Source organism: Pleurodeles waltl, chromosome 3_1 (genome assembly GCF_031143425.1).
Source record: "Pleurodeles waltl isolate 20211129_DDA chromosome 3_1, aPleWal1.hap1.20221129, whole genome shotgun sequence".
NCBI lineage: Eukaryota > Metazoa > Chordata > Amphibia > Caudata > Salamandridae > Pleurodeles > Pleurodeles waltl.
This window is the reverse complement of record NC_090440.1, coordinates 1,911,600,413-1,911,625,740: the sequence shown is the minus strand read 5'-3', so window position 1 is coordinate 1,911,625,740 and position 25,328 is coordinate 1,911,600,413. Positions and strand designations below refer to the sequence as shown.

General features: G+C 42.9%; 1 protein-coding gene across 5 annotated transcripts in view; it reads left to right on the top strand.

The window, feature by feature from the left end:
* The window catches only part of INPP5K (inositol polyphosphate-5-phosphatase K), a 470,513-nt gene that overhangs the window by 399,384 nt on the left and 45,801 nt on the right, over positions 1-25,328 (top strand). For all 5 annotated transcript variants that reach the window (XM_069226108.1, XM_069226107.1, XM_069226106.1 and 2 more), the window contains one exon: positions 13,302-13,385. In XM_069226108.1, the coding sequence (XP_069082209.1) occupies positions 13,302-13,385 (84 nt within the window). The remainder of the gene's footprint in view (positions 1-13,301; positions 13,386-25,328) is intronic.

Here is a 25,328-nt window from a genome sequence, read left to right as displayed (position 1 = left end):
TCTAGAAGCATATGAGCCACATTTTACCAAACTGCTTGGGCGCAGTATGATCCCAGAGTTCCTAAATTTGTGGAGGGCAAGTACAGCAACAAAAAAACAGTCCTCTTGTGTCAGCCTAGCCCAACCATACAGTGCAACCCTCCAGCTGCTGTCAATTAACGGCTTAGTATAAGGGGACAAAACAATAGAACTTCTGGCAAAAACGTGACCACAAGAGTCGGAGGGTGTATTGGTTGATGCCACCTCTCTTCGCAGATATCTTAGGGATTTTGGGGGCCCTGGGCCAAATGTATTTTAGGAACCCTAATTGGAACAGCTCTGAATTTATGATCCAGTTTCAGCTCTTTCATGCCCTATTTGGCCAGGTCACTGAGAGTGCACAAAAGCAAACAAACACAAATGATGGAAGGAATGCGGAACCAATCAAACATTCACCCCCAGTCACAAATCTGAGTTTAATCCATCAATTCTTTTTCTCACCATGCCACCCCAGTTTGGACCCAACCATATACAAATCAGTCTTGACCCTGTCCCCCATGGGAACAGTCCATCCCGAACTGCCAGGCCAAGTCCTCCCTGGGCTGGAAACAAGCATCCTGGGACTGGTTTCAGGGTATCACCCTTCATCAGCCAGACTAGCTTGAATCCAGTGGCGCAGTGAGCCCGGAACCCATGTCTGGGCAAAACCGGCGCACTTACGGCGACAAAAGCAAACAAACACAAATGATGGACGGAATGCGGAACCAATCAAACATTCACCCCCAGTCACAGATCTGGGTTTAATCTATCAAATCTTTTGCTCACTATGCCACCCCAGTTTAGACCCAGCCGTATGCAAATCAGTCTTGACCCTGTTCCCCATGGGAACAGTCCAGCCCGAACTGCCAGGCTAGGTCCTCCCTGGACTGGAAACGAACATCCTGGGACCGGTTTCAAGGTATTACCCTTCATCAGCCAAGCTAGCTTAAATCCAGTGGCACACTGGTCCAAGCCCTAAATCTGTTGCCATCTAATATTGTAACGTGACATGTTTGCAATATTGTAATATAGCAGCTGCTCAGTTATATGAGCTGAAAATAATCTCTATATTACCCTCCCATTTCCTCCCATTTTATTTGGAAGGTCCAGTTTTGATCTAAAATAATCTGTTTTATGGATGTTGCATGAAACATAAACACAAAATTTCTTCTGAAAAATGTCTGTCATAGACTCACACATCACCGACATTAAAAACAAAATAAAGGAAAACGGTATTTAAAACAAGCTGCTTAAGAAATATTCAAGGTCATCCGGGCAAGACTCTGCAAAACAGAGCTGGCTTTATTAGTGGGTCCCCTAAAAGGCTGGGCCAGAGCCCACTTTGCTCATACCTTAATACATCTCTGCCTTTCTTAGAGGGGTGGCCCAACCCAGCCTTCTTCAGGCTTAGACGGGCCCCCCATTGGTCCAGGCTTTTCCCAGGCATGTCCCGTGCACATCCCATGCAGCAGGAATCCTGAACCGATTCATAGCATGAGGCAGTTCCTCCTCTGGCTGCTGAAGATTTAGAACTTGGAGTCCCCCTTGACATGTGGCTAGTGTCCCGCGCAGCCGCAACTCTGAATGCTCTTTATAGAGTGAGGCAGAACTGGTGCTGTCCTTCTCGACCATGCCTCCTCTGGCAGCTGTAGATATGGGACTTGTTGTAAAACTTGAAAAATAAAACGATAAGCAAACATGTTTATTATCGTTTTATTTTTCTCCATAGCGTTGAGTCTAGGGGGCAGGGCCATGGGAATGACAGGCACAAGAGGGAGTGGTAGGTGTACTGTTGTCAGTATGCATGTGGGTTTGGCTGGCCATCTCAGGAATGCCAAACCGACATGTGTATTGAGATGACTCCAACACGAGCTGCGTTGCCGAATTGGAGACAGCAGGCACAGGCTCTCAGTATGTCTAGGAGCACAAATCGAGGGCACTCAGGCCAATACTAAATACTTAAATGTGTGTGCGCAGAATACTTAGGCAGCGTAATCCCAAAGCCATCTTGCGCCTCTTTAATCCTTTAACAGCCACTCCATGCCCCTTCAGCTCACTCTTGCAGATTTCTTCTTACTCGCTTTATGACGCTTGTCCGTCTTTCTCTTCCTCCTTTTTTTCCATTAGTGTCTTTTGCTCGCAGTAAATACCTGATGCAAAAAAATAAGTGCCAGCCCCCAAAAACAAATGCTGGTGCCCCCCACCGGCAACCACTGGCTCAGATTAAGCACTGGATTAAATCATTTCTATCTGGCAGCATGCAGGAAGTTTAATTAGCACATTTTACAGCAACCTCAGCAACACTAAAAAGTGAGGCCACAGTTCATGATTCGATCTGGAAATCGCCTCTTGAATCACATTTAAAGTAGTTTCACAAGAGTCTGAATACCTGGCTCTTTAAAAAAAAAATCATACTTCGATTAGTCAATGCTGTTTACGCCACAAGAAACCTCGGTGTGATTGCTCACTCTACAAATAGTTAACATAACATTACCTACTAAAGATGACGCTGTTTTCTTCACTCCCTGTGTTGGAGAGCTTTAGGTTTCCTTTCCCCATGCAGACTGGTATGTGCGTGATGTAAGGCAGAGGTTTTGTACTGGTAGCATGAGCCTTCTAGTACAGAAACTATGCTTAAATAATTTTCGACACATATCTCCGTCTACCAGTGTTGGTAGATAGAGATTTAAAACAAAAACCCACGGGTGATTGTGTGGAAACGCCCATGTACCACTGATAGTATGCCCCCTTGATGCAAAGTTGCGCATACTTTGCTTTATTATAGGTAACTTTGCAGTGCAAATCATGATTTCCGTTGGAAAGTAAATCCCACTGCAACACTTTGTGCTGTTTCCATCACTTTTGTGGCGCAACCTTGGCACAAAAACTTAGTAAATCTTAGTATAAATCTCTTTGTAGATTTTGGAGCAACCTGCCTAATACTGTGTGAAATAGGATTTTTAAATAATGACATGCCTAATTACAGTGCTTTCAATAGTAGGATGGTACATTATAGCATAATCCTACATGTCACTGTTCCTCAGTGCACCACCCAGAATTCACTTCTGTGACTGGTTACAACAATCACATTTACCAGCTGAGCATTCATGAAATAAAGAATGCATTTCCTGCTGATTACTTTACCACAGTTCCCATATTTTGTATGCACTTCAACCTCTGGGTGAATTGCACAATACTTTGTACAAGGCTTCACTGAAGCCCCCATCTCCAGCGCAGTCCCTCACACAGCAGCTGAAGTAGCTGCAGCAGCCCGACCAAGACATAACAGGAGGGGGTTGAAGTATTTCTAGACAGCTGGGCTTGGGGTCCGACTTCTCGACAGCTGTCCTCTGTGGGTATATCTAATACCCCTTTCTCCTCTGTGGTAGCTCCTTGCTTAAAACCTCTACACAAGCAGCACTTCTAGCTAGATTGTTCCAGGACTTCATCTCTTTTCCTGACCTGAGACATAGTCTGGCTGCCAGAGATGCCAGCCCTGGTGCACACTACCATGTTCCACGTAGGTGCTGGTTAAAGACAAGTCCTTGGGACAGTGAACTAGGTAATTTGCCACGTAGACCACAATTTGGATTACAGAGCTCTGTGCTGGACTCTCTCTGATCTCAGAAAGTCGACATCTCCTCCAACAATATGGAGACCCCTGACGTCAAGATAAAGTGCAAAGATACAAAGATCCTCATTAGTAGAGGTCAGAAAACGGACTGCATTTTTACCACCCCTGTAGTAGCCGGCACACCTGGCTGAGGGAGCCCGCGGGCCAGTGGGGTCTTTTGTCGTTCTCTCTTCCAGATAAGAGGCAGTTCCTCCTCTCACAAAGCTCCCAGGGGATACAGCACACCAAAGGGACGTTGGGAGTTGGCAGCACAGATTGCGCGCGGGCCTGTAACTTCCAACGCTTCATCCAGTGTATTAGTTAAATAAAGGCTGTTTTCCAAACATTTAAAACTATTCTGTATGAAGCCACTAGATGGCAGAAACATTCTAGAATGAAAATCTGTATCTGATTCATGCTTTAAAGCCAGAGCCAATTTGACAAGGAGACATTGGTGTATCACTCTACAGGTGACCAAAAGGTCATTGCCCGAGTTCTTACTGCCATGCACTTGGTTATCGGCTGGTGGTTGTCTTTCTTCCCTGGTTGGGCAAATACCCTCTATTATATTGTGGCTTTCTTCCTGTCCCTGACTTTTGAGTTCCTCCTTCTCACTTTGGCATTGTGCTAATGTACGTTCACCCCTCCTCTACCAGAGAGTTTGTGTTCTTCTCGTGAGAATGCACAAGATCTCCAACCTTTCTTTCTCTTGGTGAGCTCCTGGTTTTCTCAACCTTCTCTACGACTAGTTTTATTTTAACTCCTCTCTGGAGGTCTTTTGAAAGTTCTTCATACTCTCCCTCCCGTAGGCGCCAGACGAAGGGGTGCAGGAAGTACTGCAGCACCCCTGAAATAATCTTGCTGGAGTTCAGAAGGTGAATGAGCAATAAGGATGCCTTTAAATGTTGTTTTTGTCTTTTCATAGTTGTGCGTTCAAAGACAGAAGTCAAACGCCAGGCTATGTCTTCTTACAAATTGCTGCTTATTTTTCCTAACCTTGACATTAGTGTTTACGTTTTTTTCATTGACTGCAAAGTGAGAGGATTTTTAATGTGACTATCTGATAATCTTGTTTGGGTACTGGGAATGTGACAGGAAAAGCTATAGGAAGACGGCTTGTTTCCAACACAGAACAACATTTAAATACATGTAAATGAATTGTACATATATTTCAGAATATGCCAGCAGCTAGGAAAGCACAAATGAATTCTGCAATGTGATGAAAACAGAGATTTTCATAGGATCAGAACAAATCAAGACAATTTACTAAGTTATGTCTTAGTGATAACTTTTTGCTGAAATCTAATTTCCATAGATAAGCGTTTGTGCATTAGTAAAACACCATGCTTTAGTAATATATTTGTGCTCCAAAATTCACCTGTACGGACAACACCTTTACCACTCTCCTGCACAATAGACGTGGGTAATTTTCTATACTTGTTGTTGTTGTGGGACCTTGATTTTTTACAATGCCTATTGACTTCAGCGATGTAATGTTTATGGCTGTACCGCCTGCAGCTTCATGAAATCGAAAACAAATCTTTTTCATAAGCTTCTCAAAACCTACCTGTTCCGGATAGCGTAATGAGTAGAGTTTCAGGGGACTTTCTGGGATGCTGCAGGTTCTTACTTCGCGTAGCACTGGGGCACTCCTCGGAGTAGAAATTTGAAAAAATAGAAAATTGAAATAAATTGTGGTATCATGTTGAAAGAAAGTTGCCCGCTGGTTAATTTGCAGGGTGGGACAAGACCCTATTAGAGATGTTCCCAGAGTCCAGTCCAGCACTTACTTAGCACGATCCTACTCATTCAAGGCTTCTGTAGACCTAAGGCCTACCCCTGGTGCCTCTCTGGCCAACCTACCCCCTACCCACATACCTCCTTCTAGTGGAGGGCTGATCATCCACGTCCAGGTCCGGTCCCCAGAAGCCCTGCCATATGTTGCTAGCTTGGTTAATATTGCTCCTTTAAAAGAGTAGTTAATTTGCTCGATGCACATACTGAGTCAGTTTACTTCCTTTTACATTACATTAATATGGTTAGACACATTGGTTGATCAGCTCAGACCCAAAGTCTTTTAAAGGAGACTTTTCATGGTGAATTTTAATCAACTGGGTTTGGCAAGCATGCTTTTTTTCACAGTTCTCATATGTTTAATGTCTTTCTTCTGTAATTCAAGTCTGCTTTCAGGGATTCTCCTATAAACCTCCCTTGACCCAGGTTGTCCCAAGCTCCTGCCCTCCCAGTTATCACCAGGGTACAGTTTCTTGTGATCATTTTACCATTCAATTTTGTAATAAATGTGATGCCTTAAGTACACTAGAGCATGCTGATTGACTGGGTCACACTTTCCCTGAGAGAATCACAGATTGCCTAACTGATGTATGAAATTATTTTAATATGTCAAAATTGACTCCTTCCTCTTGGGATTTTTGAATTGGAAAATTGCGGACCTGGGCTAAAAGAAAAATGATCCACTTCAGTTAGATTTTATCAAATGTTACAGATTTATTTGGTTGCAGGAAACTTGGTAGGTCTCAGACTCTTTTTTTTTTTGCTGGATGGATTTAGAACCTCTTTTGCCCAACCACTGTGTCACCTTTTGATAGAGCCAAAGATGGGCGTATCACATTGGTGTGACTATCCAAAAAGATGTCAAATAACAGAAATAAGTACTGGATCGCACAATCTGATTTTGGTGCTGTTATCAGTCTCAGAAAAATAGGTTGATGATTCTTCATTTTTATAACTCTAATTCCTCACAAAAGTATTTAGAGAACATGTTCTGTTTGTGTGCATTCCCTGAGCGCTACAGGGAAGAGCACATGATATTTATTTCTCAGGTCGTTCTGGGAGATTTAAACATTCATAGAAAGCTGCCACAGATACAAAGGTTTTCTAGCTAGTCATGTAGGTAACATCTCAAACATACACAGCAAGGGGAAAATTAAATAACATATTCAACGAGTTCATCCTTATGTTTACAATGAAGGAAAGTGATGTTTTTTTCTGTCCACTTGGATAGACCAGCATTCACTGGGAGAGGGTTGTCCTCTATTGTTGATTTTATTTTTATCAGCTACCCTTGCCCAACTTATTAAAGACTCAAGGGGCATATAGAATGGGTTCAGTGAAAACAATCCAATCAGCCTTTCCATGGATTGGAGTCACATTTCTAAGAGCACCATGCAATTACCTGGTAAAGGTGTGTAAGTAACAGATCTAGGACATAGATGGAGACACAGCAAAGTGATTTCAGAGATATTTTATATTGAGCTATGTGATCGTGATTGTGAGGTTTATTTGAATATGAATTCAGAGGTTAGTGAAATCTTATACTTTTGACTGGTTTGTGAAAAGATACATGTGGAATTAACCATCCCCGTTGCTTTAAATTCTAGACTAAGTTGTTAACTACTTGAGGGCCTATTGTGATTTATTGGGGTGTTAAAAAATTAGAACGGAGGTGTCTAGGTGCCAGTCACAATTTAAAGAAATGGTTAACCACCTCGCTGCCAGGCCTTTTCCCCCCCTCAGGTGCCAGGCCTTTTTTTGGCTATTTGGGGCAGTTCGTGCTTAGGCCCTCATACCTTTTTTTCCACATAAGCTACCCACGCCAAATTTGCATCCTTTTTTTCCCAACATCCTAGGGATTCTAGAGGTACCCAGAGTTTGTGGGTTACCCTGAAGGAGACCAAGAATTTAGCCATAATACAGCAGAAATTTCGTTTTAAAAAAAAAAAAAGGGAGAAAAGGACTGCAGAAGAAGGCTTGTGATTTTTCCCCTGAAAATGGCTTCAACAAAGGGTTTGCGGTGCTAAAATCACCATCTTCCCAGTTTTAAGGAACAGGCAGATTTGAATCAGAAAACCACATTTTTCAACACAATTTTGGCATTTTACTGGGAAATACCCCATTTTGACTGTTTTTTGTGCTTTTAACCTCCTTTCAGTTAGTGACAGAAAGGGGTATGAAACCAATGCTGGATCCTAGAGAGCTAAACATTTCTAAAAAGTAGACAACATTCTGAATTCAGCAAGGGGTCATTTGTGTAGATCCTACAAGGGTTTCCTACAGAAAATAACAGCTGAAATTTACAAATATTGAAATTGAGCTGAAAAAAAACCAGCCATTTTTCTCCATGTTTTACTCTGTAACTTTTTCCTGCGATGTCAGTTTTGTGAAAGCAATATACCGTTATGTCTGCTGGAGTCTTGGTTGCGGGGATATATAGGGCTTGTAGGTTTATCCAGAACCCTAGGTACCCAGAGCCAATAAATGAGCTGCACCTTGCAGTGGGTTTTCATTCTATACCGGGTATACAGCAATTCATTTGGTGAAATATAAAGAGTGAAATACTGTATAGGTATCAAGAAAACCTTTGTATTTCCAAAATGAGCACAAGATAAGGTGTCAAGAAGCAGTGGTTATTTGCACACCTCTGAATTCTGGGGTCACCATACTAGCATGTGAATTACATGATATTTCTCAAACAGACCTCTTTTTTACACACTGTCTTACATTTGGAAGGGAAAAATGTAGAGAAAGACGAGGGGCAAGAACACATGTTCTGCTATTCTGTGTTCCCCCAAGTCGCACAATAAAAATGGTACCTCACTTGCGTGGGTAGGCCTAACGCCCGCAACAGGAAATGCAACATGGACACATCACATTTTCCCAAAGAAAACTGACGTGTTTTTTGGAAAGTGTCTAGCTGTGGATTGTGGCCTCTAGCTCAGCAGGCACCTAAGGAAACCTACCAGACCTGTGCATTTTTGAAAACTAGACACCTAGGGAAAGACAAAATGGGGTGACTTGTGGGGCTCTCACTAGGTTCTGTTACCCAGAATCATTTGCAAACCTCAAACTTTGGCAAACAAAATGCTTTTTCCACACATTTCTGTGACAGAAAGTTCCGGGATCTGAGAGGAGCCACACATTTCCTTCCACCCAATGTTCCCCCAAGTCTCCCGATAAAAATGGTACCTCAATTGTGTGTGGGTAGGCCTAGTGCACGTGAAAGGAAATGCCCCAAAACACTATCTGGACACCTCAAAATTATCAAATACAAAACTACCTGTTTTTGTTGGGGGGGGCAACTGTGTTTTCGGTCCTGGGCTCAGCAGCCATACAGGGAAACTTACCAACCCAGACATTTCTGAAAACTAGACACCTGAGGGAGTCCAGGGAGGTGTAACTTGCATGAATCCCCAGTGTTTTCTTACCCAGAATCCTCAGCAAACCTTAAATGTAGCTAAAAAATCAAATTTTTCCCACATTTCTGTGTGGGATCACAGCACCAGGACAAATTTCCTACCACCCAACGTTCCCATCAGTCTCCCTGTAAAAATGATACCTCACTTGTGTAGGTGGTCCAAGTGCCTGTGACAGGGAAGAGCCAAAAACATGTCGAAATTAAGGGGGAACCAAAGCGGGTCCAAAAGGGCAGTTTGAAAAAAAAAAAACTGTTCTAGGCTGACAAGTGGGGCAGAATTTTTATCGGTATAGATAAGAAAATGCTGGGTGGTAGGAATTTTGTGGATTCCTGTGGATTCCGGAAGGTTCCATCACAAAAATGAGGAAAAAAATTGTGATTTCCAGCAAGGTTTGTAGGGCTTTGTGGTTAAGAAAATGGTGTGGGCTGCACGTGAAGCACCCAACCCTAGACTCACCCAGCTGTATAGTTTTCAGATGTGTCTAGGTCTTGTGGATTTTTCTACATGGCAGTGTCCCAAAGTCTAAAAAGTGCAGCCCTTGCCATTCCAAGTGGGACGGTTTTGAGAGTTAGCCAAGCTCTCTTGGCCCAAATGTAAAACCAAAACCCACAATAATCAAATGTCCTCTTGCTTGCTGTGGTATAAGATGTTGTAGTGAGCGGGGGAGAGCTGAAAGACTGTTACCCCCTTCAGTTGGGGTGGGGGCATAACCATGCCCATACTGGTTGGTGGCCACCACACCACAATTTTTTTTTTTTTTATTCCTTGGCATCTAGTAGACTTTCTAACACCCCCCCGCCCCACCCGGGGTGTGAATCCGGGGCAATTGCCCCATCTGCCCACTGGTGGGCAGAACAACTTTGGTCTCATTTCTTTGGGATGGGGGTATGGCCATACCCCCACCCTCTTATTTTGAAAAACAAATTCCCACAGTGCACTTTATTATGTTTTGTGGGTTTTAAAAGCAACTACATAAGGGTTTCATGTTACTTCCTCTTAAGGGATTAAATTTTACTCAAGTTCGACCTGCTTTGTTAAACCTACATTACTCCCTGATGAATACACTTTTTTGAATGTGGCGTGTTCTGTAAATAGTACTTTAAGAAAAGACTATTCTTGGATTTTAATTATATTTATGTATTGATGTAATATTTAACTGTTCTTTTGCGGTTTTAATCTAAAACTAAATTCAAGCAAGTTATGAATTGTTTTAAGTGTTTTACTATGGCAATATCTTCAAGTTTTAAGCAAGAGGTGAAACGCACTAGACCGAATGTTGCAATGTATCAAGTCTTCTGTGGCGGTGGTTCTCAACGTCTTGACATCTGTGGACCCCCCACTTTATCATTAGTGGAACCCAGGGACCCCCACATTATTGTTAGTGAAAACCGGCCCCCCCCTCCCCCCGGTGAATCATTATTAGAATCAGAGGACCCATCACTCAAGCTTTAATGGGACCCCAGCCTAAACATTATAGATGGTTTGAACTGCAAAACAATACACAAAAAATACAGAAACAAGGATTCCATCAAACACACACACAAATGATAAAACACTTTATTTAATTTGCAAACAAATATAAATAAAAAAATACAAAATGTAATAAGAAGAATGGAGCTTTTCTAAATTTAATTGAAGCCATACATCATCCATTCTGTATTCTGTTTGATGCACCTGCACTCCTCCCACGAATCAATCTGAGGATACTAATTAAATTTTTAGCATCCCATTTCAAATTCCTTGACATTTACAGTACCTTTTAAAATTTTCAATGGAGCTATTTTATTTTATTTATATATACTTTATTATTCTGTTAATAATATTTACTTTTCTAAGAAGCCATGGACACTCTGAGGAGGCTTTACAGACCCCCAGGGGGCCCCAGACCCCAGGTTGGGAACTACTGCTCAGTGGCACCCCGTCCTTTTCCCTAGTTTGTCAGCAGCCCTAGTTTTATTGTTGACTCACTGGGAATCACTTTGAGGCCCCAAATATTCAAGTTCCTTATGATAGCTCAAATCCACCAAATGAAAAGGTCCATGCTCAGTTTAGGGAGATTGATTTAGGTGCCAGTGAACGGGAACACTAGGGCAGTTCAAGGGAAAACATTTATCTTTCTAAATAGCCGCTACATGGGGCAGTTGCTGCTAGATTTTGGCTAGCACTCAAGGTCTGTCTCTCCAGCAGTGTGAAACTTCATGTGCCCATGTCCAATTGGTCAGTCATGGTTTGTGGGGCACACACTGGGTCTTGGGGCATGCACCGGGTCCGGGGCACACACCAGACTAACTCTTTCCCCTCTTTCCCATTTACAACTGGGATTTAGCAGAAATAAATGGAGGATGACACCGGAGTGAAATAAGCAGCAAGCGTTTAGTGTGAAATACAGATTGAATGTATGCAATTATGAAAGAAAGCTTTTCTGATGAACCATATGCCCCGAAGAGGACCCATATCAGGTAGAAATGGATTGGGACACAATAATATATCATTGGAAAGTGAAATAAATAAAAGCAAACAAACAAAATACATTTTATTCCAAAATATAAGTTGAGATAGAACATCAAAAACATGATGAAAGGAGCTTAATCGTTTTTTGTGTGCATGATGGATTTGGGGAGAAAAGGAACCCTATTGTCCTTACATTGAGAAAGCTGTTTGGTCGGGACAGCAATGAGGCAGTATGTAAAAGATTAATTAATTGCAAGAAAGGCCAGAATTGACCAAATAAAGAACCTGGAATGTTCACTTGGGATAGTGCTTTTTTCTAGCAGGGCTTTTGGGACAGTGCGTCTGTGACTTTGGAGCACAGTATCTCTGCACCCTAAGTGCTACAGATGTGAACCAAGAGGTTTGAGAATCAGGGCAAAGCACCATAGCTAACGCATACTACCCTAAGATCTGTGGTGAGGAGCAAAAATCTCTGTACCTCTCTCAGGTTGGAAATAGGAGATACAGGGTCTCTGAAAATCATAGGTGGCTAGCTCGATTTAGGAAGATGCAGGCCTTTGACCTTTTGTGTGTTGCGGGGTTTCTTTGGGCACTTACGGCCAGTTATGTTGCATGTCTTCATGGTGCCTTATATTTTTCAAACAGCCTTCACGCAGGTTTTTGTTGGCTATGTCTTGCTGTCTAACCTGTTGGGGAGGGGCCAGCTCCTCCACATACCAATTGGTTTTAGCTTCCTGTTCCTCCAGAGCTGGTCACAGCAGCAAGGTTTCTCCAGATCCTAGAATTGGTCCTAGGCTTCAGAAATAAACCAGTAACACATAGAGTTCTGCTCCTTGCAGAATTCCTCTGAGCTGGTGCCTCAGCACTTCCTCTAGATGTCAAAAGGAAGTTCAAGTTATTAGCTGAAGCCCCAATATTTATTTTTCTGTGGTCACTGGTAGGAAGACAAGGTCAACAAAGTTGAAGGTGTCTTTAACTTTTTGAACTCTCCTCCAACCACAAGATTTTTCAGGTCATGCAAGAGGGCAGTTACAGAATAATTGTGGATTCCAGGGGGTGTACAGCTCAATACTTGCTGCTGAGTAATGCCCAGCACGACATAGAGAGGAGGGGAACTTAGTTAGTGTTGTTGGTTAGAATGACTTGACACTCCCTTTAATGGATGTACATTCTGCTGCCCTCCCAATATATATACAGGGAGCAGGAGGATGTAGGTTTCCATGTTTACACAATGAACAAAAAGCCTTTTGAGCAACATTCACTGTGTCCAGTCCATAGAACACCAGTGACACACGTTATTCCACCCACTTAACAGTTGTTTAGAATCTTCAATACCAGGTGCTTAGCCCCAGTTATAGAAGAGGAGAATGGTTGAATTTTACAGGTGAAGGGTGTGAAATTGGTATGAGTCCTCAATAGACAAAAGTTGCTCGTGCACCTGCACGTAGAAACATCTGCAGTCAACTGGCAGCCTACTTGTAACCTGGCTTGAGGAGGCAGTACCACCCCTTGACTACTGGTTATAGCACATTGAGTTCCCAGGCTTGTCTGCACGGCCTGCTGCTCTGCTGGGAAAGGTTATAGATGACATAAAAAACCTTTAATTGACTTGCAGATTGTTGAGTGCACTGAGGGGAAATAATAGGGCAGGGCAGGAAAAAGTGAAAAGTGCAATATGACTCGGTTATCTACACAGTGTTGCGACATCTGGCCTCACAGTTTGGAAAAGGGTGGAAAATGTCACTTTGCTTGAGTCTCCACATTTCTTGCACTGACTGAGTATGCCCAGGTCCTAGGCTACACTCTACCCTTTCATGATGGTTTAAACCTGTGGTTGTCACCATGTTCCCTTTTAAATGTTAGGCAAGTGCTCTTCAGTATGTCCCCTATTTCAGGTTATGCCTGTGTATTCTACTGTGCTCCAAGTTTGCGAAATAAGCTTTGTGCTGCTTTTCACCCTGACTTTGTTTTAAGTTGCTGAATGTTGTCATTTTTGTCTACAGGTTGGCTTCAGACATACAAATGACTATGTGACATATGCCTGGGTCAAAGATGATGAAATTTCATTCAGTGAGGATGTCAATCAGGTGAGTATAGAGTTCTTGTTAGTGATGTCTGACTGGATGACTGCATTGTGCAGGAATGCTGAGTCAGTACAAAAGACTCTTGTATTTGATAAGAGCGTAAAAGACAAGAAGAGTCTGCCACGCATCTCAGGGGCATTAGCCAAAATACAAAATGCATAAAGGAATTCCAGACTAGCTGAAGTCCATAGGAAGAAGACATGTACAGTGTGATCCTGCAAGGTGTGATAGGTTGGCAAGTTAAAGATAAAGGAAGATTTAACACCGTCTCCTCTTGATCTACCACCCCAAGTGCAGCATTGTCAAACCCCTTTTTTATGTAAGGATTTTTCCTAAATTACAATTGTACTCTGAATTATTCCTCGCCTCTTGTGGTTAATTGCTATCTATGACTTGTTCACAAAACAGACAAGATAATAGACTGTAGGCATAGTGATTGAACACCTTATATAGATCTCTATCCTGTCTAGCATACCACCTCTTTCTCAGCATGTAGCAGAAAGGAATAATTATTAATAATGACCCAGCAGCACAGAAAAATCATCACGTGGAGTGCGTTATAGATCACTTACCATGTCTTGAAGTGATTTCTGGCAGGGAGAGGAACCCAGTGCTGTTCTTTTAAGACAAGAGAGATGTGGTGGAACCTTCTTAGATCGGTGATAATTCGAGCTCCTTTGTACCTAACAGCTTTGATAGGTGTCTTCCTTAGTGTGTGAAAAGGCGAGGGCCTGGATTGTGGGCCTGAAGCCAACGTTTCTTTATTTTCTAAACACTGTTAAAGAATGAATTTTCCCCAAATCAACTGAGAGTCAGTTTCAGAGTTAAGTCCCCCAGATTGAAAATCACCAATACTTTCTGGACCTACACGCATTACAGGAATGGTCAGCGGTGATGGGTCATCGGTGAGGAGTGGTCGTCTGTGGCAGTGCTAGGTGAGCTTACAAATCAAGTAAATAAGCACAGCATGCAAACATTTATAAACCAAAGTCAGAATATTACCGTAGAGAGCATGGATCCCCACGCTCGACTTTTTGTGGTCGAGAGAAAGAAGTACTAAGGTTGATGCATAGGGTATGACCCTCAAAGAACGAGGCAAACTAGCTTGGTGTCAAATCAGAGACCTACAACACCGTTCAAAGGCACTCCAAAATAAACAAACAGTTGATGGTGTTGAAACCCACACATCTTACATAATGCACAGGGAAAGGTTCTTCTGGTTTAGAGTTCAAATAGCTTGTTCAGACCTATCAGTATCGACAGCAGAAAGAGCTCAAGTAAGATTTAGCACCACTTTCCTGCCCTGATCGAAAGTTAGTTTAATGCATTTAGTCACTTCAGGCAACACTGCCTCTGTACTATGTTTTGAGTGAAAACCAGATTGACTTGAATAGAGCAGTTTATTGGTCTCCAAGTAATCCAATAACTGTTTATCAGTTTCTGAAAGCACTTTCAGATCACAGGACAGAGGGAGATGGGATCTAAAATTCTAAACAACATCAGGGTCTGCTGAAGATTTTTTCAGAAGTGGAATCAATTTAGCCCACTTCCCGCTGGAAAGTGCCATGGCAATTAATATAAAAGAATTCAAAAGCCTATTCAATATAAGATTAACCACCTCATTTGCCATGGTCACCAGCAAAGAAGGGCAAGTGTCAGCTGGCGAGCCAGATTTAATTTGCAAAATAGCAGACTGGATTCAGAGTCCGTAAAAGAGATAGGATTAAAATAATAAAGCAAACGTTGCCCATATATAGGGCTGGTTCTCATGGGCTCTTTGGAGTTGGCTGTCACATGGGTATTGATTAAACTAGCCTCAATCTTAGAGATTTTATCCATGAAGGACTGTGATAGTCTATCACACAACTCTTGATGAAAAGGGGTAGTTCCACTACTGCAAACTGAAGGGGATGAGACCCCTTCACAATTTTGAAAACGTCATTAATGGTAGAAGACATTTGCTTGTCAAAGAACAATGCTTCGGCTGCCTTGATTGCCAAATGATTTCTCTTTCAGGCAGCTGTGTAACCTTCCTTATCCTTCAGTTGATAATGACTCTGCTGTAGCCGCTCAACCCTTTTACAACCACTCTTTTCCATGGCTGAGGCCTGGGTGAACCAGGGAGCAGAAGGGCCACAGGTGCAGGACTGACAATGCACTTAGAGAGTTAAGGTATTCACTGCCGCAAGCAGCCAACTACCCACCACTTTCACATCAGGCTCAGGGCTTCCTGATAAATTATGAGTTGAGTGGGTAAGCAAATTCATGACATCAATGGGCTTAATTCGATTCCAGGCCCAATATGTCAGCAGTAGATAAACATCCCTGATTAGAGTTGACATCAGCCCGTCAATGGAAGCAAGTTATCTGATCATAATAAGAGGAAAGGATCCTTAATAGACATAGGGGAATTAGAAAAAATAAGATTGATAGTGTCACTAGCATGGTTTGTAGGAGCGGTGATTAATTGAGGCAGATTCAAAGACATTTTATCCAGCAGAACTATATTCTTGCTGCCCGACACGCAATCAGCATGAATTCTTAAAATCCCAGAGTACAATAAAATGTTCATATTACGCAGTGAGATGGGCCTAAACCATATCAAGTGATTTCATAAAATCTCCAGAGTGGCCAGGAGGACAGTACAATCAAAGTAGCAGCCAGAGACTTCTGTCGAGTGAAGACTAAACAGAGGCCCAGAACCCCAACCTCTTCTGTCTCCTTAACTATGACGTAGATGACTAGGAGGGGAAAGAATGGTGACACATCCCTTGTTCCAATACTACCTCCAAAACAATCAAACTAAATTCTCAGACCCTCAACTAAGGAACACTGAGAAAATTAAAGATAGATCTCAGACCTCAACTAAGGAAAACTGAAAAAAGACACATATGATTGCAACATTCAGCTGTTTTCGGACACCCTGCAAAAGGTCTTTATAGATGGGGCATGCTTGAAATCGCTTGGCTCTAAAGGATAATGAGCATTTAGATGAACTTCATTCCACAATTTCTCTGTGGCTTAGAATTTACCTCTCCGATTTCCTAAAGCTACAATATAAAATGAGATGTAAATTGACTGCATATGTCAGCAGTTAATAAACCCGATGGGTATCTAAGAACGCTCAATATAAACATATAGTTAACTGTGGTTTCCTGTGTAGAATACTATATCTATGCTTTATGCTTCTCAACTGTGCTGTGCACTTGATTAGATCTGTCATCCCTACACAAAACCTTAGGTGGCATTTAAACAGAGGTACCTAACTATTGCATTACACTTTGTTCTGTTTTTGGCTCATAGGTACAGGCTTCCAAACTTCTTTAGCTCCTATACTATTGAGGCTTGTTATTTACAAAGGGTGGTGTGATGCTATTTCTGTGTCTAATGTCACCAGTAACTGTTAAACAAGTCTTTTGTTCTGGGACTGTAGATGTTGGCTTAGTAGGAGGTATTCGGGAGAACCATTATCATTGGTAGATGGGAGATCTGATCCTAAATGGCAAGGCGCTGAGTAGAGATGCTTATATACACTAATTTAGTCTTTAATATATTCATGACAACCATCTTACCCAGTTGCTTCATTGGAATGGTTTGAGAGTGATCTGAGAAATGAGAGGCAGAGAAAAAAAAACCTGTGGAGAATGTATTCACCTGAGGTAGGACAAAGAAAAAGAAAGGGATTTCCAGATTTGAATTAGTTAACAACATCTTACAGCCTGTTATGAAACCTAGTTACATGGTTAATTCGGGGAACAACATTTGCATACGATTATATCTGGTGAGATACACTCTAAAATATGTTCTAATGCTGCCAGCACAGAGAAAATGCAAACAAAATAATTACAAGATAGTATTTTAACTCTACAAAATTGTCAAAGTGGCTTTTGCTAGTTTAGACTTGTGCTTAAAGGGATATGCATGCCTGGTTCTCTTATTTATATATGGTGGTCTTGTTTTCAGTTATAGTTCTTATTGAAAGACAGTGTATCCCATATTGTTGATCACTAGTTTCAATCTCCCACTTAATACTGTCTTCCTGCTTGTAGGTGATTCAGGTGAAGACAGTATATACCCAGCCACAACCCTAACAGGCAAACTAAACTACTTACATATCTAATTGTAGCTGCAAGATTCACCATTGCCCAGACATGGTAGTTACAGATAATTCCACGAATGTCTGTATGGTGAATGAAATTGTGGTGATTTTAGCCATGCAGCGGTTGTCAACTCTTTTAAATAAGATAATACATGAAGTTGAGAAAAATAGCTTCTCTTTAAGACCTAAATGAAAAAAAGATAATTGTAGAACAGGAGGAGCTTTGTCTGTGCTCAATACCATACTCAAGACCAACTTGTGCAGAATGCCCCCTCCTCTGAGAGTATCAATAGTGTTAATTGTTTTGCCTGTTTGGGAATTATGTCTGATTGGAATTCAAGAGCAGGTTTTTATCATGGTTCATCTGTTTTCTTAAAGGCTGTACCAAAGTGGTGGTTCACTCCTATCACTCAAAACTGTCCCACATCTGTCCTGCAGGGCTTCTTGTTATCACCCATCTATATTCTAACCAGGGTGGCTCTTATTAAATCTTGGCTGCTCTGCTTTCTGTTATGCTGATGACACCCAGATTATTATTTGCCTATATCAACACTTTCCTGGGTCAGCCTTGCAACTATCCAACTGTCTATTTGCTGCACAAGTATGCACGTCCCAGAATTTCTTAAAGCTAAATGCTAACAAAACAGAACTTATGGTGGTGGGCAAAAAAGCCAGAAAGATGGACAAATTCTTTATGGCCCTCAAGGATGGATTTTGTGTTCATGACATGATACAGACCTCCATCAGCTTTAGAGTGTGCAACATTCTGCAGTAAGGGTAGCTCATGAGTTTAAAAAAAAGGGATCATATTACCAGTGTCTGTGTCAGTCTGCACTTGCTCCCTGCAAGGCAAAGAACCTTAAGGCCCTTTACCTTATGCAAAACGTTTATTAGGGTCTTGAAATTTCTCCTCTCACGTCTGGATTGTCAGTTTATAAGACTGCAAAGTGTTTATGTTCAAGCAATGCTGTACTTTTCTTGGTGTCTGAATATGGGAAATCCAGAATAAGCTGTAGAGCATTATTTGGATGGGGCCCTCAGTTACGGAACGTGCTTCTGATCAGTCTGAAGTCTATCCCTTCTCACCTCACTTTTAGGAGGGCTTTAAACACCTTCCTTTTTTTCTTAATCTTTATATTTTTTTTCTCCTTTTCATTACTTCAGTTTTCCTGTTATTGGCACTAGGTGTGCGCAACTACTTCGCGTCTTGCCTGCACAGTACGAACACTTAAGGCTTTTCATGGCCATCTCTCTTCAAATTTTCTTTGAAACTTTCGAGTATTTGACACAGTCCACTATAGAATATTTTAAGACAGTACATATTCCTTATTACGCTTGGATGTCGTCTTCAGTAGTATATGCCTTGAGAAAGTCTAGATGACGAAACACCTGTCTCTGTTTCCTTGTGTGTATCGAGCTTTGGGAAAGGATAAATCTTAATCAATCACAAGACATGTTGAGGACTTTCATTGTCATACTCTATTACCTACATGGACTTTGTGGACTGCTTTGGTGTGCCCTGGCAATCTATAATAACCATTGCTGCAAAGCATCGTAGGGGTTTGGCAACAGTCTTCGTAGCCTATTAAGGCCATGTGGGGGTCCGGTGCAACAGAGGTTTTAAGCATTAACGAAAGTATAGTAAAAACATCTCTCCAATATTCCGACACCCTGCAGCATGTCCATGTCAGGTGTGCGAAGTCAGCGTTTTCTGCATTACATTTCAGACAATTAGAGAGGCGTTTGGGATCAAATTTGGCTAAAGTATTGGGCGTCACAAATGGTTTGGGAAGTCTTTTATAATGCACAAGCTTGTGTCTATGATTGAGGGATACTGTGCATGTTTGTGAGCAGCATGCATATCACACCTTGTCTGAAAGACTGGGGCCCAGGTCGGCCTCCAGTGCCTCCTGCACACCCCTGTCCCTGATTGGAAGATGAGTGGGGCAAGTGTGGTAGAGCTTGGAAATCCAACCTGCACTGGAATCGGCTGTGATAATCAAAGTAAGGGGGTGAATTCCATGGGTGCAAGTGGGTAGGCAGGAAATAGTGCACACAGTGTACTCAGCCGGCTAAGAACAAAGTGATCCATGTGAGTAGCAGACCTAAAGCGGACATCCACTGGCCACAAGAATATATGCCCATCGGGGAATAGATTGCCCACAGTAAGTAAATGATGTGAGCGAAGAGTGAGGTGTACCAGTTTTTCTTGCATAAGCCGGAGCCATGGGTTGTCTTTCAGATGAAGAGCTGGCGAGTATAGCATAGGGGATGCCAGCAGGCGTGCTAGTCGCTGCCATGCCAGCAGGTTGTGGTCAGGGGTTAAATATCGGTGGTGTCTAGTGGGACACTGGACAGGAGCAGTGTTGTCAAGCAAGTGGGAACACCAGGTCCCGCTCTGGAATGTTGTAAGACAGGCAGGCGTTGGGATGATATTGATAATATGTGTAGTGGCACTGTGCAACTAGATAATTGAAAATGGGGAACCCTAAACCGTCCCCCACTACCCTGCTTGTACAGGAGGGTCAGCATCTCCCAGTGAATGCGGGGCATCTCTCAGCCCATATCAATCTCATCAAATAGCTCCAGAGGGTTGCGAAGAAGGAGTTTGTATGGGGAATTGGGATGTTGATGAATAGATATGAAATTCGTGGAAGTACCACCATTTTTATCAGGGCAATACGACCAGCAATGGACAGTGGGAGGCAAATCCTTTGTTCACTCTGCGATTCCAATTTGTCCATTGCGGGATCATGCTTGAGGCAAATTATTTGTTTCTAGTCTCTGTGTATGTTGTTGCTGGATATTTAACCTGCGTGAAAACTCACAGGTTACTGGAGTGGCTGCAGATGTAAGGGGGAGTAGCTCAGCTTTATTCAAGTTTATCTGCAGCCCAGAAAAATTCAAGAAATGAGTTATCTCTGTTAGTACAGGGCTCAGATTGGTGAAAGGGTGTCGCAGGAAGAGCAGTATGTTGTCTGCATAAGAGAGACCAGCAAAGGCCCAGTTTTGAATTGAAGTCGTCTATGCAAATGTCTCTCTTTTTAGTGTTGTATTGGAGGGTCCATCACTGTTATAAATAAGAGAGGGGGCAACCCTGACTCGTTCTTCTAGAGATAGGAAAAGCTGGCGTCAGTGTACGATCAATACAAAGGCACGCAGTCAGAGTGGAATAATAGCAACATCATTAAAGAAGCAAAACCAGGTTGTACCCCAAGCTTGCGGACAGTGGCTTCCAAGAATGGCCTTTCCAGGGAATGAATGCCTTCTCTGCATCCAGTAGGGCTATTACTGCAGGGTCCTTGGGAGATACTCTATGAAGAATTGCGAAGACTGTACAGAGGTTGATGTATGTGGATCTATGGGGCATGATTCCCGATTGAGCCGGTGAGATAATCTTGTCCAACAACAAAGACAAACAGTTGGCAACTAGTTTTGCTAAGATTTATTATCAAAGTTTAATAATGATCTGTCTGTATGATCCACAGAGTCGGTTCTTTTCCAGGTTTCAATAACAAAGTAATCGCTGCTACCCTGAGCTTGCGGGAGGGGGGTGGATTACCCCAAGCTCTAATGCTTCCTGATACCTGTTAAGCAAGTGAGGAGTCAAGAGACTTTTATAAGTCTTAAAAAAAATACCTGTGAAGTCATCCAACCCTGGTGCTTTAGATCCATCGAGTGCATCGATAACAAGTGAGATTTCCTCTCCAGAAGGGCTCGCTATGGTACTATTGTTGCGCTGAGCTTAGCCACACTATGGCTGCTTCCTCTAGATATTGTAGTAGCCCAGGGGAGCTGTTGGTGACCCAGACAGTTTATAGCTGTTTTTAGCAGTCAAGGAATTGTGCCTGGATGTCTGAGGTGGTCGAAGCCATAGTGCCATCATGTCGCATCACCTCCGAGATATAGGAGGCAGGCCTTGGGAGTCGGATGAGGCAGGCTAGCGTTTGGCTTGGCCTCTCACCTTCTTCGTAGCGGCGGGCTCTTGCATATTTGCTCATGAATTTGGTTTCCCGTTCTGCAAGCTCATGACATTTGTCAATGAGACGAGATCTGGCCTGCAAAGATGCCCCAAGGGGGGGAGCACATGGCACCGCCACTGTACAGTTTGATTAATGCCGCCTCTAACAAGTCTGTGTCCTGGTGGACAGAATGCAAAACACCAGAATGCTAGATATGATGATGCCTCTTATGTAGGCCTTAAAGACCTCCCATAGCACCACTTTAGATGACGCTGTGGATGTATGAGTATCAAAATATTCTGCAATAGCAGAGCGAATCTCGGCGCGATAGACGTAATGGTGTAAGGTACACGCTGGGAACTGCCATGGGCGCTCCGTATAATCCATGCAAGGGATGTGTAGTTCAAGGCGAACAGGAGAGTGGCCAGATACTGTGAGCGGCAGATGGGCCGTGCTGTCCAGCCAAGACAGCACCGTAGGTGACAGGAGCCAGTTATCTATCCGTGACCAGGTATTATGTGGGGCAGAGTGGAAAGCATAAGGCAGCTTGGTGGCGGTAGAACGCCTCCAGGGGTCACGTAGTGAGTGAGTTTCGCATGTATCCTGGAGTATGTGAAGGGACTGCTGGTTCGTGGAAGGGTGAGTGGATGTAGTATTGTGCCAAACATCTTAAAGTAAATCAAAGTCTCCACCTATTATCAAGTGTTCAGCAGGCTCTGTGTCTAGATGGAATTGTATTGAACAAAAAAACTGTGGAGTCGATGTTTGGGCATAGACATTTAAAAGCGCAATATGATGATGATACCGCTTGCCAGAAGGAATCTGCCATCCCTGTCCGAAATAGTATGTTGGTGATAAAAAGGTAGATATTTATGGGCCAGGATGCAGACCTCCGGAGAGTAGGAGCTGCAATTTGAATAGTATTGTTGTGGGCCCCGTTGTTTGCCAAATGAGCAGTTAGAGGTGGGTGGCAGGTGAGTCTTTTGTGGAAGACAGTCTGCGCATTATGTCTAGTCAGGAACCGTATAACCTACTTCCCTTTACGGGAGTCATTGAGTCCCCTGATGTTCCATGACAGAAGTGTTATGTCCAGTGTCGGTCTTGGTGCTGTCCGTATATCAGTTATCTAATTGATTAAGGGTGGCGTATAGTAGCTGGGTGTGTATGCAATGATTGGCAATATAAGAGCAAATAAACGATGCAAAAACAGAATGCATAGTAACAGCCCCGTACCTCCCTCCCATACCTGCCGTGAACATGCCAGATGATACCCAAAACTTAAGTAACCACTATAATCTCAAGAAATCGAATAACGTGGTGTCAATCATTGGGAGTGACAGCGCCACCTTGGATGGACCCCATGTCTCAAATACATGTAGAAGTGGCGTAAACTCTGCTGAGTAGCCCTGGTTTAGATCAGTCATTTCAAAGTGTCAAGGCGGGCGCCCAGAGGGATGCGGTCTTGAAGTGTTGTCCAAGTGTTGGGGGCCATCTCCCGACAAGGGGGGTAGGCACAAATATCACCAGTCCCATGGGTCCTGCCCAAGGTCAGTTTGATGTAAAAAGTTATTGGCTGGAAGCGTTGGGGATGTGATGGGGAGGACGTTGGTAACCACTGTCCTGGGCGCAGTGATGTTCTGGAGAACTTTTTGCAGAAGTCCAGCACTTCAGCAGGCTTGTCAAAAATATGCATTTTTCCCCCTGGAACATCAATGCGGAGTCTGGCTGGGTACAGCATGCCGTAGCGAATGCCATGTTTCCGAAAGGCAAGCTTAGCATCTTGAAATTTCCATCTGGCCTCCTGTACCGCCACAGTGTATTAGGAGTGCATAGAGAATGTGGCACCCTGGTATTCTAGGGGTGATTTTTCACGAGCCAGGCGTAATATTATGTCCCGATCTCTAAAGTTGAGAAGGTGGGTAACAATTGGGCGCAGTGGGGCACAGGGCATGATCTGTGGGCCAGTTCCACCACAAATGTAGAAGTGAAGCTGGAGCGCCCGAACAGTTCAGTAAGGAAACGATCGATAAACAGGTCCATGCGTCCTGTGTTCGTTGTTTCCGCCAGCCCCGGGATGCGTATGTTGTTATGTTGGCTTCTTGCCTCGAAGGCCTTATTTTTAATTGCAACTGTACTCAGGCAGGATTCTAGAACCTCCAGTCTTCTAGTGACATTGGCGATGTTGTCCTCTGATTTAAATATTCGGTCCTCTGCATGCTCTAACTGTGTCCTGTCAATCGAGACGTTCACCCATATGGTCAAGGGGGCCCACTATGGTGTTGAATCTGACATCAATCGCCTTAAAACCCACACAGAGCTCCCTCATTATTGCAGTGGCATTGACAGTCACGTCTGTATCTTCTTTTCGATGGGCCTCCTGCTCTGACATTGTGGGTGCCTCTTGTTGCAGTGTTTGTTTTTACTTTCAAAAGTGAGTCCGTGCTTTTTGTGGTCTCCTTTACCAATTGTCCTTCAGGCAGTGATCTACAGGTGAGTATAAGTATTGTTTAAGCTGATCAAGTGTGTGAGCCTGGCTATCAATGCATATCTCCGCATGAGGCTTAAGGACTTTGTGAAGGACTCTTAATTGTTAGTCATGGGTGCATTATGCCTGTTCTTCCAGAGTGCTGCAGCTTTGTAATTAATCGATTCTAGGTAGACAAAATTGAGGTCACAGCTTTCAGTCCATCTGTGTGTTGGGCAGTTGTGTGTCTGTGATTTGGCAGATATTATTCTCCCCATCCTGTAAATGGCTGTATATGTATGAGAGATGTGCCAGCAAACCCTCCAGTAGCACGTGGCATTAACTTAGCAGAGGAATCATGAGTAACAGGTGTGTATTAGTAGCTACACATTCTCCTGTCTTGTCTTTATAGGAATAGAGTGTCACATAAATATGCAAAAAAGGAAGCCGGTAACTCTGGGTGAGAGATAGACAGATAGACAGGTAGGAAAAGGGGCAATGAACATTGTGTTTAACCTACAAGAATACATTTGGTTGTCCATTCGAGTCAAACAAAGACAATTGATATGTGCAGGATAACATATCAGTGTCATGTTAAGAAAGAGAAAGCTAGAGGTATGGACAGGGGTGGGAAAGAAGGAAAATAGGGATATAAAGATACTTTAGTGGATATTTTTCATCAATTTCCAAACTCTATGAGAGATTGTGGAGCTGGGTGAGAGGCTCATCTGTCATAATCCCTGAATCTAGCCTTTCTTTTTGGGATGCAGTCTGTCCTAGTCTAATCAGGAGTCCATCATTAGACTGCATTAGGAGGATTTCATTTTAAGCACATTTCAAGATCAGGGAATGAAATGTGTTTTGGGAACATTGACTGTCCTTCAATCGTTCTTCAGACCTCAGTCCCAAGTTGAGCATTTTTCAGAACAAGGCAGTATCAAGCTAAGTACCACCCCAACCCCCGCCTACCTCAGCCATGCTGTTTTTATTTCCTCAAAGCATCATGGGGTTCGTATTTCTGGGAATGTTTGTTATGAGTATATTTTGTTTGTCTTGAACAAAACTGTATCGAATGTTTGACTCTTAAGAGTAGAACTCCTCTTTTGGAATACTTTTGCCCCTTGTAGCTTTCTAGAGGTCTTATGCCAGAGGATGTGACCTTACTAGACCCTTCGTCCAGCGATATAGCAATGTCATACTGTGACTTAAGGTCTAATGTTGTTGACATGCTTTGTGTGAAGATAATTTGACTAACATAGCTTGATTGCTGTGTGTTTTGTCCCTTTGTACAATGACACAGTGGGTTACTTTTTGACAAGTGTCCTTTAAACTTTAGTGAAGGAGACCATCTCTTCTGTGGACTGCATGCTTTGGTCAGGATCTCTTTCTTTCCCAGTAAAATCTCTCACTGTTGACTGCAG